The following is a 16585-nucleotide window of genomic DNA, read 5'->3' on the forward strand; positions in this document are numbered from 1 at the left end:
ACGTCTTTGACATGCAGAGATGTGACGAATGCGTACCTAAGTTCAAGTAACAGGATGGGCAAAGGCTCACTGGAGTTAATGTTCTTTTTGGCTAAGGTACAGTAGAGGAGACAAAAAAACAGGAAATAAGGTTAGAAAGCTAGTCAGGCCAGATGTAGAGGGGCTTGAAGAACAAGCCAAGGCATGTATACATTTGAGAATACAGCAGAACTTCTCAAACCTTAAAGTGAATACCAATCACCTGAGTCTCTCGTCAGGGTAGACCTGGGGGTGGGACCAGAGATTCTGCATTTCCAACACCCTAGGTGGTGCCGGTATTGGGAGACCACACCTTGAGCATCAAGAACACAGACAGTGGGAAGCCATTGCACAGAGGACCCGCCCATTCTCCAGTGTGTTCCAGGAAGGCTAAATCTGGTAAGAGTGGATCAGGCAGACTGGAATGGGGAGAAGCCATACACTGTGGACCCCAACGCTGGTCGTTCGTTAGAATCATCTGGGAAGCTCTTACACCACACTGTTACCCAGGCCCCGCTCCCAGAGATTCTGACTTAATTGCTCTGGAATGGGGCCCAGATTTCAGCATTTTAAAAAAGTTCTCCAGAGAATTCTAATGTGAAGCCAGAGTTGAGAACCTCTGCTGTGGATGATACAGTGAGTAGCGCAATCATTCAGGCAACAAAGATGATGATCTAAACGAGAGCCACGGCAGTGAGGACCAAGTGAAAGGGTCACTTGCATAAAATGCTACACGAGGAACAGACTGTGCGGGCACTGAGTCAGATGGATGGCGACAGCATCATTCATTTCTTCCAGTTAAAGACAGTTCGGTCAATTGGTTAAGAACATAGACTCTGGAACCAGACTGCCTGGGTTTAAATCCCAGCTCTGCTATAGATTTACTAGGAGCGTGTGTGTGTGTGTGTGTGTGTGTGTGTGTGTGTATGTGTGTGTGAGAGAGAGAGAGAGAGAGGGAGAGAGAAAGGTCTTAGGCAAGTTCCTTTACTTCTTTATGACACAGTTTCCTCATCTATAAATTGGTGATACAACAATGACCAACAGACAAACTAATTGTGGAGATTAAATGAGCTTTCATATATGTAAAACCCTTAGTTTAGCACACAGAAAGTGCTCTGAAAGCGTTCGCTATTATTATTAGCACAGTTCACCATCACTTCTGACCCCTCCAGGCTCCTGACCTGCATATACAACCTGTCCGGAAAAGAAGTCCTTGAGGGCTCTCGACCCTCAGCCAATCTGAAGTTCCCGGGGCACCTTTCATGAATGTGCCCAGATATAGGTGGCACACCCCGCCTCACCCCCTCCCCGGCCCCACTGCCAAGGTCCCTGCGAGAAACAGCCACAGGGTCCCTACTTGAACTGCTGGTCCTTGGTGCTGCGCGTCTTGGCCAGGAAGCGCTCGGCCAGCTTCTCCAGGTTGCGGGAGTAGTCCATCTCGATCTCTGCCTTCTTCCGGAAGAAGTCCTGGAGGTCCTGCAGCAGCTGCACCCGGAGCTCACACTGCTGGTCCAGGCATTTCATCTGCTCTGTGAGCTGGGCGCGGATCTCTGCAACAGGAACAAGGTCAGACCGTCAGATGGAGATCGCTAAAAAACAAAATGGAACCAAACAGAAACATACATACCCACATTTACCCCTTCCATTTAGTCAGGAACTTAAAGCCTTTAATTAAAAAAAAAAAAAAAGGCTAAAGCTTAAAATGGCCGTATGATACAAGGCACCTCCAAAAATTCCACCAACTCTTTTGGGCCACTAAGAAACTGGAACCAGCAATCTGCTGATTATTGGGCAGATGATATTAGGTTACCATTTATTGAGCACATTACTGTGTTTCTGGCACAGTGCCAGAACTTGAGTTCTCTTTTGGCTGACAGCCTAATGATTCATCTTTCAACCACCCTATTAGGTAGGTACTACTTTCATCCCCATTTTAAAGATGAGAAAACTGACTCTTACGGAAGCCAAGCTGCTAATGTAATGGAGCTGGGATTCAAACCCAGAAAGACTGACTCTAGAGCCCAAGGTCCTACTTTTCATCCTTTCTCCCACTATTTCAAAATGTTTTTCTGCATCTTCATGACGGAGGGTGAGGGCCAGGATATTTTAATGGAGATACACCGGGTCCTGCCCCACATCGAACAGTGGCAATCCAGAATGCAACAAGCACCAGACTTCTAGGCAAGCAAACCTTTCACCGTCAATCAGATTTCATAGTTTCCAATATCACAGAATGTAAACCAATCTTCAAGAAGTTGATTTTCTTTTTCACCAACAAATACCACTCATACCGCTGTTGCTTCCTCCTCAATGATGTTCAGAGCCTCTGCCATGTCAAAGCTAGAAAGACTCCAGGTTAAGCTCTAGCTTGACCGATTTCTGCCTAGCCAAGAGTCCTCATTCAGGGCTGCAAACAGCCTCTCTGCAACTGCCACAATGTAGCGCCAGGTGCAAGCAGAGCGGCCTCAAATGCAATACAGCATTTGTGACCGACAGAGCCCTGGCACCCGCAGGAGGCCAGGAGGCGGCTGGCCAAAACCAGACTGCTCTTCCACTCAGCAAAGGCCTGTAGTGCGTCTCCTGCTGAAGTTACGTCCCAATCCCCATTCCAGTCACAATGGAGCCATTTCTTTCACCCCTTTCCCCGGCAAGCCTGCTCAGCTCCAGGGCATTAGGTTGTGACGGTGGCTCCCATCCCAGGGGGAAAGAGCACCTACATTATTATGCCTTTCCTTAAGCATGCTCCAAAGTCATTCCCAAATCATAGAGTCATAACAATGCTCTCTGTCTATGCTATGTAATGCATGGGGGCGGGGGTTGATAGGGAGATCTAGAGTTTTCATCTGAGTTGTGGATAAATCAGGGGCAAATCCAGGATCAGAGCTATGACGTTGAAAGGTTTGCCAACCAGTCTTATGAAGCAATGACGATGGGCAAATTGTGCATTTAGCTTTGCCTTGAAGTACCTGGGGGTCCGTAATCTATCCTTATCTTCATTTTTGTCTCCGTTTTCACCCATATTAGAAGGTAGCACAAGTATCTCGTCTTTTATGGGTGATCTCAGAGGTTCTATAAGTGCAGTTCTCATCCTCTTTGTCCCCATGCCTCCCCCTTGCCAACCATCAATGCCAATCAGGCCTACGGTAACCTCACCTGAACTGAAACCGAGCTCTGGAAGATTGTTTCAAGCAGACAAGCTGCCTACCTCATCACTAATCAAAGCTCCCTTGTTCTGTGTTTTTTGGGAGTCTGATTACAAGGGTGTTGGGGGAAGATGTGCAGAGGGCAATGTCAGGCATCTAGCTCTTGCCAGAGATTTCTGGGCCTCTTAAAGGCAACAGCCCATGTCAAGACTATTCCTAGAGGCATCTGTCCCTCTTCTACCTATTGGTAGATAGAAGTCGGCAGTAGTAGCCATTGGGTGGGCAAGCTGTGGGTGGAGAGCACATTCACAATGCTCATTGATATTACTTACAACTTGCCCATTAAGGAAGAATCAGGGAATCTTAGAGCAAAAAGGCTCTCCAGGTACCCACTCAGTTCCAGATTTGCAAGAGGTTGTGGGTGGGTAATGGAGCTGTCCACCTCCTCTGAGTCACCTACAATTCACGTAAGACTTTGCCTCAATAATCTCACTAACCAAGAGAGTAGAAGGGAACATAGTAGAATGCATTATGCCCACCCCCCACCAAAAAAAGAGGGGTCTAGGCAAATTCCCATGATACCCATGACGTTCCAGAGGCAGGCCAGTCCAGGGTTGCCCTGGGCAAAGAATTAGCATTTCCTAGGTGGCCTCTGAAATATGTGAACTAATCTAAGAAGTCCCCAAGCACAGCCAGCCAACACAGACCCACATGCTGACTTCCCAGGTGCCTCAGGTGGGCAGTGTAATACAATGTGCACCCCACTCTCAGGCATCCCCTTAGGGACCCTGAGGGAAAGGGTTACCAAACACCCTTTATGGGGCTTTATATGCATCATCTCATCTCATCTTCACAACTAGCCCATGAGGTGTCCCCAGTTATCCTGATGGCACAGGTAAGAAAAATGAAATAAGACCTGTCAAGTCATTTACCAAAGGGTCATACAACTAGGTGCAAGTGAGGCTGAAGCTAAATTAAGGTTTGTCTAACTTGCCAAAGAGGTTGACTGTGGGCCAGGGAAACAAGAGAAACAGAACACAAGTCTGGAGTCTCTGAAAGTATTTCTGGGTAAATTACAGTTTCTATGGCTCCCACCCATGGAACATCCCCTTCTTCACCTTTTAGCTGAGAAGTGATTCAGAATCAAGTTTGGGCTAGCCCACTGACTCGATAACTAGCCCGTGTTTTGACTAGCTCACAACTGGGCTGGGTCCCTTCCCTGCTTCCTCAATCTACTCTACAGGGCAGCTTTGGAAGAAGTATTTTTCTTGTCCCGGGAGCACAGCCTGAGGTCTGCCAGTATGCCCAGATGGCAGAGAAAGTGAGAAAGCAATGATATCTCCTACCTGATCCAGGAAAAGAAGAGTCTCTGCTAATAGATACCACCTGCTACTGTGGTTGATTTGTGCTCCCCCCCACTGAGCATCTGCCCTCCCCCGCAACCTGCCTAGAAGGAGAAGCCTCCCTGGCTCCCATCCTCCCGGCATCCACACAGATATGTAAGGAAGACTCCAACCACCCCCATCTCTAGGCTTGCAGCTCCAAGGCAGAATGGCTGCTCTGTACAGCACAAAATGTGCTGCTTCAGACTTTTGCTGCTGCTGCAAAGACAAACAATGGTCCCCAAGAAGGCAGCTGTGCCAGCCCCAGTCCTCTGTCCATGCACATAAGGGGCAGGAAACAATAGGCCACTGAATGCCAGCTCGCCTGGGCCATGTGCCCAGGCTGGAGATCCCTCTGCACCCTGGCCTACCAATAAACTACAGGGCAGAAAGAAGAAAGGGGCAATTTATAAAACCACGAAGGAATTCCTCACAATTCCATCGTGTGCTTAGGCAAGTATGCACATGCACACGGGTGTATACTCAAAGACACACACTCACACTACCCACACTGTGCTTCACGATATCAGCTCAAGAAGGCTTTAGAGATCCAGTCTGCCATTGGGTGAGCACCCCTGGGAACAGGAGATGATGGGGTCCTTGTAGGTTCGGTCCCTAGAACTATACGGGAAGAAGTCAAGCTCTCATTTTCTAGAAGCGGCTATACCTCAGGGGTGCAAATGAATGCCATGGCCATCCACAAAGTACAAAGGTCACCAGGAGCTTTGAGTGATACATGCCAAAACGAACTCCCCTGGGCACCTAACACAGCCCATTTATTCACCAAATCTTTACCGAGCTCCTACTGTACAGCAGAGCGTGAGCTAGGTGATGGTGGGGATGAATAAAACAGGCCCGTGCCCTGTCTTAATGAAGCCTGGCTTGACAATAAAAAGACAGGAAAAGAAAGCAATGCCAGTCTTATTGCTCTTGCTTTGAATACTCTTTATTATAACATAGCCACGGGAATTTAAGTCCCAACCCAAAGACCAATGACTAAAAAATCATCAGTAGCAGACAAAAGAAACCAAATAATAAGCCTAAGAAAAATTTAACATCCTCTGGCTCTATTTTCTATTACTTTTTTTTAAAATGACATTTCTGTAGCTTCCTCTGCAAAAAGAACCAAAGTTTTAGAACCAGTTTCCTGAAAATCAGAGTTGACCTTTGGTTGATACTTCATCCAAAGATTCAAGTCAAAATTTAAACCCACCATTGTGGAATTAGATAGTGGTGATCATTGCACAACCTTGTGCATATACTAAAAAACAACCCCACTGTATTCGTGTACTTTTAAAAGGGTGAATTTTGTATGTGAATTACATCTCATTTAAAAAATTTAATGCCACGAAAAATCATGTTCTTTTGAGCACCATCCTGCCAGCTAAAGGGAAAATGGCCCAACAAACTGGCACCAAAAAGAGGAAAGAATTCTTGGGTTTCCATTTCTCCATTTGCATGGGCTGAATCTCAGTTCTGCATTGAATATTCTTAAAGCATATACCGGAAGCTGCCCCTCTGAATGGCAAGCTCGGCCATGACATTGAACTCCACTGGCAGATCATTGTTCCATCATTTCCGAAGGGTGTCAGATCAAAACCAGCAAGGAATGCTTTTATGCATGAGTTCAAATATAGGATCGGCAGACACATCCCAGCAAAGCTTCCCTTGGGAAGTGCTGACTCCTTGTCATGCTTGGCCACAGCTGAGGTCCTAACTACACCTGCCCTGGGAGTTAGAAGGAGGCTCATTTCCATTTTGGAAAGAGGGTGAAGGGACACAAGAAGGATGAAATTAGAAGAAAAACTAGCCCTAATAGGATACTGATCATTTAACAAAAACAGGGCTTTGCCACACTTACAATCATGTAGACTCTAAATTACATAACATCTGCTAAGACAGGTGACACAGTCCTCTGAAAACTGTCCTTACTTCAGAGAACCCCCAGGAAATTCGCCAGTCAACAGACCATAGGAGGATTTTGTTCAGTCTGTTGCTTTCAATCCAGAGATATTAGTCCCTTACTGCCCTTCTTTCAAAATTCCTTCTTCAGGAATTTTCTGATTAAGGCCCCCCTCCTATGAGTCCCATATTTCTGAGGAGAAAATGAGGGTGGGAGCGCAGGCCAGGAGAAAAATGTAATCTTACAGGAGAGTAACATAGGCACGCCCTTCCCTTCTCCTTGATGATCTGGCACCTAAGGGATAAGAGCTGCAACTCCCACAGGTTCTGTGGGACATTGGAACTGGGACTGACTGCCAGTCTTTGCAGTCTGCAATCTGCTTCACCTGCTTTTAGCCCTTTCACAAACACATGATGTCACCTCAGCCACCTTAGGAATATTAATTCCTAGTACCTTTCCAGCAAGTGTTATATAAGAAGACAATTGAAGCTTTCATCAGGCTCTACCCTCCATATCTCTTACCAAGACCTCTTATCTCTAGGGTAATCAGCCCCTATCAAAACTGTTCCCCAGGAAACAAAATGCTGGGATGACCTGCCAAGTCCTGCTCTTCACCCTACTGGTTTGCTTTTCTACAAATTCAGTAATGGCAGGGCCCTTAAAAGTCCTTGTTGGACAGATGACAGAACCAAAGCCCAGAGAAGGGAAAGAAATTGCTGGAGATCACATAACTATTTAGCTGCGGAACCCAGATCACTGGGTTCCCAAGCCAATGTCCTTTCTTACGTATTATTATCATAAAAATTTATTTGTGTACCCAGCAGGTGTGCAGAGAACAGAAAGATAGTAGTCCTCCCTCAAAATTAGCACAGTAGCTGTGAAGAAACCAGTGAAAAACCTATAGCAAACAAAGTGAATCAATAGTAGAAATAAACGAGGTATGCACATAGTGATATGAGAGGAGAAGAAAAGGAGACAAATATCAGCTTCAATGCACCTGCTATACCCCTTCTTTCAATGACTGATACTATCACTTATGTCTGAGTAGTCACTGCTCCAAGAAAAGGCCATCATCAAGCTACTTTTGGTAAAGTAGAAAACAGCAAATATTCTTCCTTGAAGAGTGCCTGATGGCCTTTTTCATCGTTACTTTACCCTATTAAATACAACATAGAACTAAACATGAGTTAATCCAACAATGAATAGCTACTAAGCTTCCAGAATATGGAGATGTGAGAGATAATTATCATTTCTCCTTCTCTGCATCTGTATCCTCCCCAATTCCTAGTCCATGTGCTTTTGGTAAAGCTGATTCCACCTCTGCCCTCTCCAAAGATGGTGGACATTACCTGCAGGCCAAGACCTGAAAACAATGAAAATCTGAGATTGCTGCCGCCATCTTGCCACCATGACTGGAAAGCCTATTTGAGAATGGAGCTGACCCGGAGAAAACAGAGCTGAGAGATGGGAAAGGAAACTTGAGTCCTTGAATCAAGTCATGGCCAGATGCCAGCCCTATCCTTGGACCTTTTAGTCTCATAAGCCAACCCATTCACTTTTTTGCTTAAAATAGTTTGCATTGGATTGTTGGGTCCTCAGAAACAAAGGCATCCTCATGACTAAAGTGAAGGATTCTGAAGTGCTCAGAGCATGAAGGTCCCTACACTCAAGGAACTTACAATCTAATTCTGAAGATAGTATATATATTTTTGAAAATTATATATTAATATACTACATAAATTACGCTAGATATTATATTACCTAAATTATGCTAGATATTTATTTAATAGATATTTGTGCTATATATCTGGATTACACAAATTTTTATGTTATTCTTTTGTGTGGTGCATATTGCATATTGTAAACTTGAATTTAAGAATAAATACTACTAGTCAAAGTTTTGAGGACTCGGAAAGTGTAGCGAGGACTAACATGACTAAAGCAAGGCTTCTTGATGAAAACTAAACTCCTTGAGAGGAAGAATTTGTCTCTTCAGTTCACCAACATACTCCTGGGACCCAGAACAATATCTGGCAGGCTTTCAAATTTGTGGAGGGAAGAAAGGAGGGGAGAGAAAGAGGGAGAGAAGAAGAGAGGACATAGACGTCTGAACTAGTATTCCTAGGATGGGTAGAATTTCAGTAAATGGAAGGGTGAGGAGACCATATTCCAGAGAAGATAAGATGGAAACCAAGAAATGGGAATGTTTGAACACGGCCTCTTTGTGCGGTAGTGAGGAGGATGGTTGAACTAGAACAAAGGGTACTTGGAGGCCTGGTCAGAGATAAGGGTGCACGGGGAGGAGCAGCTCCGAAAGCTAACAGAGGAGTTTGGATTTCATGCAGCCAGAAATGGAGCATCACGATGAAAACAGAGCTGAAGGAAGATCAGAGGAGGTCTGCTGGATGGATTCCTAGGCCTTCTAAATTAAGAGATGGAGTGAGCATTAATGAGCAATCCAGGCTGAACAGTACAGAAGTCACCATGAGCAGGAGAATTCCATGAGTGGAAAATCCCTGTTCATACCAACTCTAACCATTAGTAATAATACACGCTTTAGAGCCAGCGGTCCTGAAGCTAGTGATTCTAAACTATCCCTCCCTAGGCAGTGGTGAGCAAAGGGGACAGGTAAGAGAGATCTTTGGGTTTAAAGGTAAGACAGTTATCTTGGCAGAAGGAAGGCAGGAGTGAAGTTCTGGTGTCCCTGGCTTTTCTTTTGACTACGGTTCTTGCTGTTGAACTTTTAAGTTTGGCCATCTTCATAACTGTCTGCCCCGAGCAGTAGATTATTCCAAAGTTATGAAAGAAAGAACCTCTCCTCCCCTTGCATTAACTTCACACTATCTAAAAACAATGCATACAGCTCTGGAGACCAAGAGAAACCAGCCCACAGGGAAGGAAGAAGAGAAAAATGGTCCTAGGAGTTTCCAAAGAACACTCTGAAGCCCCCAGGTGAACAAAGAAAGCAACCTTATAAAGCCATAAAGCCGAGGGGGAGGGTGCGAAGGGGAATGTCTCAATGAACTTGAATCATCGTGATTGCTCTGGCAAGCTGCCTTGGGTCTTTCAAATGACTCAATAGAAAGTCAAAGACAAAAGGTTCCCAAATGAACAAGCTGCCACATCAAATGCCAAAGTAGTAATTTTAGCTCCTAGGCCTTGACTGAGATGTTTAAGAAACAAAATTCCCCAAGTCCAAAGTCTAGAATTAACTTGTATTACAAACTAAAGATTTGCAATGAGATGACCAACAGCTCCTCTGGGAAATGTCACCTGATGGCCCTGATTTCGTTGCTGGAGGCAAAGTAGAAGTCGGTTCCCAAGGACCACAGTAATCAACCAACAAATCCAGCAAATATTTATCTTGCACTGTCTCTGTGCAAAGGTCTCAGTGATGAATCATTGGACCACACAAGAAAATATAACACACTGTCTTACTCTCAAGGAGTTTACAATCCAATTGGGGAGAAAAGGGGGGGGACTCAATGCAAAAGTATTTAACAGTATAAGCCTGTGCATGCTAAGCACCAAAATAACGTTTGAGATGCTCAGAGAGGAGGAGATCAGTATAAACCAGTGTGGACCTGAGTTTGTCTTGGGGCCTTGAGCTGGGGAGGATTTACGGAGATCTAAAGGTGTCAGAGGAAAGAGGCCTGTGGTTACTACAGCAAAGGTGAGGAGGCAGAACTGGGCAGATCCAGCTCAGAAGGCTCTGAGTAGCACCTCTTAGAAGTGTATGGGGATGGGGGGTGAGGGCAGGGAGGGGAGTAGAAAAGCAAGATGCATATCAGATACAAACACAGTTCAAAAAGGCTCTGTAAACTGTGAATAAAGCAAGGTAAGGGTCTTGAAAAGCAAAAGGACAGCACAAGCAGAGTCAAAACCCAACCAATCAACTCCTCAAAAGAACAAATGTCAATTTCAACATGTCCACTACAGTAATGGACAACACTAAACTGTATGCTGCTCACGGCTTCAGCACAGTCACTCGAACTGAAAACAAACCAGATGAATATGAAAATCCAGACCCTAAATTCCTAGAGAGCTGGCTCTGAAAGGTTTATTTCATTCTGTGCAGGATCCAGCTTGGCATGCAGCATTGGCACGTTATTCCAGGTGTAGTTCAACGAGCATGGACCGAGCACCTATTCATTGGTGGAAAGAGGAACAAAGATGATTACAGAGGACCAAGACATTCACTTGGACTTTGAAGTGCCTGTGGAACTTCCTGTTGGAAAAGGCAGTTTTATTTTCCAGTCTGGAGCTCCCAGGAGAGGTCAAGTCTGGAAACAGACATTTGGGAGCCATCAGCAAGTAGACAGAAGTATGAAGTGAACTATAAAAGTGAACACAGTTGCCCATAGAAAGCATGCAGAATGAACAAGAACTAAGCCTCGGCCTAGGGATACCCCCATTTAGATGGAAAGCCAAGGAAGGGGAGATGGGAAAGTAGACTGAGACTGGAAGGGAGATCTACAAGAGTCAATAACTGCAAAGCACTTCAAGAAGAGAGCAGGGCAGGGTTTGTTACCTTCGGCAGTTAGGAGTCGATCATTATCAGGAGCCTGCTAGGCCAGGCCCGGTTTATACATCACCCTCAATGAACACAACTGCCTGGCCGACCAGCTGGAACCGCTCGTGCTGCTCCAGCTACCATGGCTGTGCCTTGTCCTTCCAAGCTGACAGCGCCTGGCCCTGGCCCCGTGCAGCACGCCTCTCAAGTCCTGCCAAACGTTAACCTTGTTGCCACTGAGGCCTGAGGTTTGGACGGATTTCCTCCACCACCAACCATGTGACCAAGAAGCATAGGAGAGGTGAAACTCCATGAAGTCAACCCTCAGCCAATAGATGGGAGTGGGCGAATGGAACTTTTTCTCTCTCCTTTCCCTGGGGAACTGTTCAGAGATGCAGTAGCTTCACCTAGTTTCTCTGAAGATGTCCCACAAGACAAACCATCAACCTCTCGTAAAGCTGTCGCCACTTTACAAGCAGTCCCTTGTATATGCTCTCTCTCCCTGCCATTTCTCACTTCCCTTTTCTCCTCATTCCTGCTTCCCTGGGATGGCTCTCCCAAATAAAGTGTAAGCCTGTGCCTCTGGCTCTATTTCCTAAGAAACCTGGACTAAGACATTTACCATGTAGAAGGCACTGTTCTAAGATGCTGCGTAGACAGTCTCTTCCTTGATGAAATTTATGCTGAGCAGATCCTTGAGAATAGCTAACCAATTATTTTTCAAAAACTCAACATATAGGGGCGCCTGGGTGGCATAGCGGTTAAGCGTCTGCCTTCGGCTCAGGGCGTGATCCCGGTGTTATGGGATCGAGCCCCACATCAGGCTCCTCTGCTATGAGCTTGCTTCTTCCTCTCCCACTCCCCCTGCTTGTGTTCCCTCTCTCACTGGCTGTCTCTATCTCTGTCAAATAAATAAATAAAATCTTAAAAAAAAAAAAACTCAACATATAAAGTGATTGGTTGGTTATAAGAACTAAAGTAGTTGACCACAGTTTTTCTCTCAAAAAGTAAACCGCCTCCACAAAAGTTACAGACAAGCCCATCTTGCACCCTCAATAGGGATCACAGAAACCATTTATTAAGTACTTACTCTGAGCCAAACAAGCTCATAGAAAGTCAAGTCACCATTCCAGTGTAAAGGTACATGATCGCATTTAATCCTCAAAGCATCCCAATGGGGTAAGCTTGCAGGAAAGCACAGTGGGTTAAAAGTGCAGACTCTGAATTCAGAAGGACCAGAGCTTCGACTCTAGCTCTGCCACAAGCTAGTTGTGTATCCCTGGATAAGATGCTTCATCTCTGTCAGTCTGTTTCACTATCTGTAAAATGGAGCTTGAAACAGCAGCCACACCAGTGAGTGGTTAGGAAGACTGAAGAGATGGAGGGCTTACTATCTGCCTGGTGCCCGGAGAGTCTCCATTAAAAGTCAACTATGACTCCTCCCACCTTACAGATGAAGGACCACTGAGGTTCAGAGATTAGTTGATTGCCTGAGATCACCCAGACAGCTACAGATCACAACAGGATTTGAACGAGATGTGAATTCCAAAATCAGTGCTCTTAACCACTCCCCTGCAGCTGTGTACTAGGCTGAGATATGGACTCGTCTGGCTGTCTTTCACACCGGAATCCTACAGTTCTAGGTTGGCAATGTTGATTGCTTAAATAAAGGGATCCCTGAATTTCTTCAATTTAACAAATAAAAGTCCTCATTCACACTATCTTAGCTCTGAATATTTAAAGTATATGTGCAGGAGGTGGAGCAGGAAAACAACTTTGTTCATTTCTTTTTGAAGGTGATAGCAGGAAGAAGTCCACGCCCCCTCCTAGAGACGCTTTCAACTGGAGAGGCAACAGAGCAAAATCTGCTTGAAAACCAGTCTGGCTGGGCTCAAAACACCAGCTCCACCACTTATGTGCTGTGTGATCTTGGGCAGGTTACTTAACTGCTCTGTGCACAAATGTCTCCATGTGTAAAAGTGCCACAGTAATGATACCCTCTTAGAGATTTAATGAGTTAATATTCGTAAACTAATTAGAAAGTTCCAAGTACATTGTACTATATATATTTCTATTAAACACATAAATCAAACCTGTCTCATGGGCTCTTCAATCCTATAACGTTCTGGACAAAAAGTATAGAAAGTCATAGGAATCAAACAGAATAAATTAGTGGCTTCTGAACTTTTACAAGCCAACACACACACACACACACACACACACCGTAAGTTTCATGAACTACATACCCTTAGTACATGCCATAAACTCATATTTTCCATGTCTTTTTATTTTTTATTTATTTTTTTAAAGATTTTGTTTATTTATTTGATAGAGACAGAGAGAGAGCACAAGCAGGAGGAGCAGCAGGCAGGGGAGAGGGAGAAGCAGACTCCCCACTGAGCAAGGAGCCTGACGTGGGGCTCAATCCCAGGATCCCAGGACCATGACCTGAGCTGAAGGTAGACTGTTAACCAACTGAGCCACCCAGGCGCCCCTTCCATGTCTTTTTAAATGCTAGTGATGGCCTACTAATTTCATTTCATGACCTACTGATTTCTCGACCTGCAGATTAAAAAACTCTAGAATAAACCACATGACCACCAAAAACGGAACTAGAACACAGTCTTCAAACCACTCAGCTCCTTCTTCACAGTTATTATTAAGACAGAAAAGGCCTAAGTTTCACTTCCTGCTGGAAAAGAAACTGTACATTCTGGGTCCTCCTCCCATTCCCTCCACAGTTCACGTGAACACCAGAAATTCAGAGAACACCAAGGAACCAGCGGGCACTTCCCGTCTATGCAACTTCTGTGACTGCCCAATCCAATGTGCCACCATCTGCACCAGAGAGAGTTCCCTGGCTTGTCCCCTTGGTTTCGCCTTCCTGATTTTGAGGCCCAGCAACTACAGCCACCCATCGTATCTTTGGAGCAAAAAAACAAAACAAAACAAAACAAAAAAACTGCTGATCTAACGTGCAACAAAGCAACGTCATTATATATATAATAAATGGATTATAAACAGAATAGATGAACTTTATTAGTGGTTAAGTTAAAAAAAGTTCTTATCTCTTAGAGATAAGTATTGAACAATTCAAGGATGAATAATGTCTGGTATTTGCTTCAAAGTGATGGAGGGGAGTGGGAGGGGTGAGGGGATATAGACAAAACAAGCCGGGCCGTGAGCTGAGCAGGGTAATGGGTACATGGGGGTCAATAACACTATTCTACCTACTTTTCTATATGTTTCAAAATTTTCATAATTAAAGGTTTTTTAAATCTAATTAATGGCATGTTAAAAAAAAAGGCTTAAGATACTCAGAATAAACACAAAAGAAGATAAATAGGACAGAAAAAAATAACCAGATATAGAATACAGACCTTTTTTCTTAAAATGAAAGAACTAAATCTGCAGGTAAAAGAAGCATACTGTATACCAGGAAACGTACATAAACAGTCAATATCAAGACATATGATGTTTCTATTTTTGAACTTCAAGGATAGAGAAAGAATCGTTTAAGAATCAATGGAGGAAAAGCAACACTCCTAACAAAATAGGGGTCAGATTTCTACATAGCAATGATCGAGGTCTGAAGATGATGGAGCCATGTTCTAAAAAAATTCTCAGGGAGAATAACTGTGATCCAAGAATATAGTACAGCAAGCTGAGTCACTATTCAAGTGTCAAAAAGACTCCAACATTTGCAGACTTGAAAGATCTCAGCCTAGGGGCGCCTGGGTGGCTCAGCAGTCAAGTGTCTGCCTTCGGCTCAGGTCATGATCCCAGGATCCTGGGATCAAGCCCCGCATCGGGCTCCCTGCTCAGCAGGAAGCCTGCTTCTTCCTCTCTCACTCCCCTTGCTTGTGTTCCCTCTCTCGCTCTCTCTGTCAAGTAAATAAAATCTTTAAGAGAAAGAAAGAAAGAAAGAAAGAAAGAAAGAAAGAAAGAAAGCAAGCTCTCAGCCTATATAGACCCACGAACCCCTCCTGAGAAACAGAAATCCTGCACCCAGTAGATAAATCAAAACAAAACCACAGGAACAGAGATGCCGTGGTAGAAGAACAGGCAGTAGATACGGTGCCAAGAACAAACACAGAAGAGCGTGCAGGTCAGAATATAAATGTTAGCAACACTGCCAAGCAAGAAAAAAAAAAATCCAGATAAGCTACAAAAATGAGGAGATGGGGAAGAGAGGTACAAGAAAGTTTAAGAATATGAATCACCTAATCCTGCCAGGCAAGGAATCAGCCAATCTGTCTCAAAGTGAAGATTGAGCTAAAAATATAGTTTAAAATATTAATAATGACTTCAGCCTCCACAAGATCTTCCTAATCGTTTTCTTAGCCTTTGGGAGAGCTTGTAAGAGCTATGATCTTTTGTGGCAAAGAAACATTTATGAGGCATTCAGCAATTTCTTCACCTTCACTTCAATTTCTTTTTCTTCTGCTAACTTCAAGCAAAATTAAATTCAATTGTTTTTATTTTTAAAGCACATATGGCCTAATGCCATTCTTATAAAATTAGTTCTTGCTCACTAAAATCATATGCTTATGTTTTGTATCATCATTTTCCCCTCTACTGGATCATTCCCATAAGCAAACAAGCAGGCTACATTTCCCCCATCTTATTAAACAGACACGCACACATTTCCGTTTATCTCCCCCCTTCTGAGCTTTTTCCATCTTGCCTTCTCCTTACAAGAAAACTCAAAATGGTTGTCCATATTCCCTGCTTCCACCTTCTCTCTTCCCTTTTTCTCTTTAGCCCACTGTAGCCAGTGTTTGTCCACTCTCGTAGTGGCAGGAATGACCTCCACAATGCCAAACACAGCCAATTCTCAGGACGTGGCTTACTCCACACCACAAGGCTGGACAGAGGGCTCACTCCCTGGCCCTGGGACACCACCCTCTCTTGATATGCCCCTAGACACACATTCTTAGTCTCCTTCGCTGGACCTTCCTCCTCCCCCCCAACCTCTAATTGCTCCCTGGGCTCAGTTCTAGGACCTCTTTTCCATCCCTAGTTGCTTCTCAGTAGATCTCTTCCAGTTCTACGTCTGGTGGTTCCCAAATTTGAATCTCCATCTAGACCGCTTCCTGAACTCCTGCCTCCAAAAAATGTCTTAATATTTCCTCCCGATGGGTAACAGGTACTTAGAACTAAACATGCCCAACCTCAGCTCTTGATACTCACCCTGGTCCCCACGTTCCCTATCTCACTAAGAGCACCCCATTCACCTACCAGACCAAAAACCTTAAGAGTTAGTACTGACTCTTTTCTCTCTCTCAAACTCCCAATCCAATTCATGAGCAAATCCTTAATTAGCTCTACCTTAAAAATGCATCCAGCATCCAACTGTTTCTTATCCCCTCCACCATTCCCAACTTAATCTAAATCAGCATCATTTGTTCTGAATTACTGTGGGAACTTCCTAAGGGTCCTGCTACTGCCACCTTCACTCCCCTGTAGTCCATCCCCTGCTCATCACCCTCAAACAGCTTCCCACTGGAGAAAAAAGCTGAAGGATTTCTAAAGGATTTCTAAAAGCTGAAGATTTCTGAAGGAAATCTAAAGGATTTCTACATGGTCTAGTCCCTGACTGTCTCACCAGTCTCTCCATTATGTT

At 44.5% G+C, this 16585-nt stretch overlaps 1 protein-coding gene across 5 annotated transcripts in view; it reads right to left on the minus strand.

The window, feature by feature from the left end:
* Positions 1–16585, minus strand: part of SRGAP2 (SLIT-ROBO Rho GTPase activating protein 2) — a 232051-nt gene that overhangs the window by 139521 nt on the left and 75945 nt on the right. For all 5 annotated transcript variants that reach the window (XM_045787496.2, XM_045787499.2, XM_045787497.2 and 2 more), the window contains exon 3: positions 1376–1568. In XM_045787496.2, the coding sequence (XP_045643452.1) occupies positions 1376–1568 (193 nt within the window). The remainder of the gene's footprint in view (positions 1–1375; positions 1569–16585) is intronic.

The sequence above is a fragment of the Ursus americanus genome, chromosome 2 (assembly GCF_024610735.1).
Source record: "Ursus americanus isolate L20-20 chromosome 2, mUrsAme1.1.p, whole genome shotgun sequence".
Taxonomy (NCBI): domain Eukaryota; kingdom Metazoa; phylum Chordata; class Mammalia; order Carnivora; family Ursidae; genus Ursus; species Ursus americanus.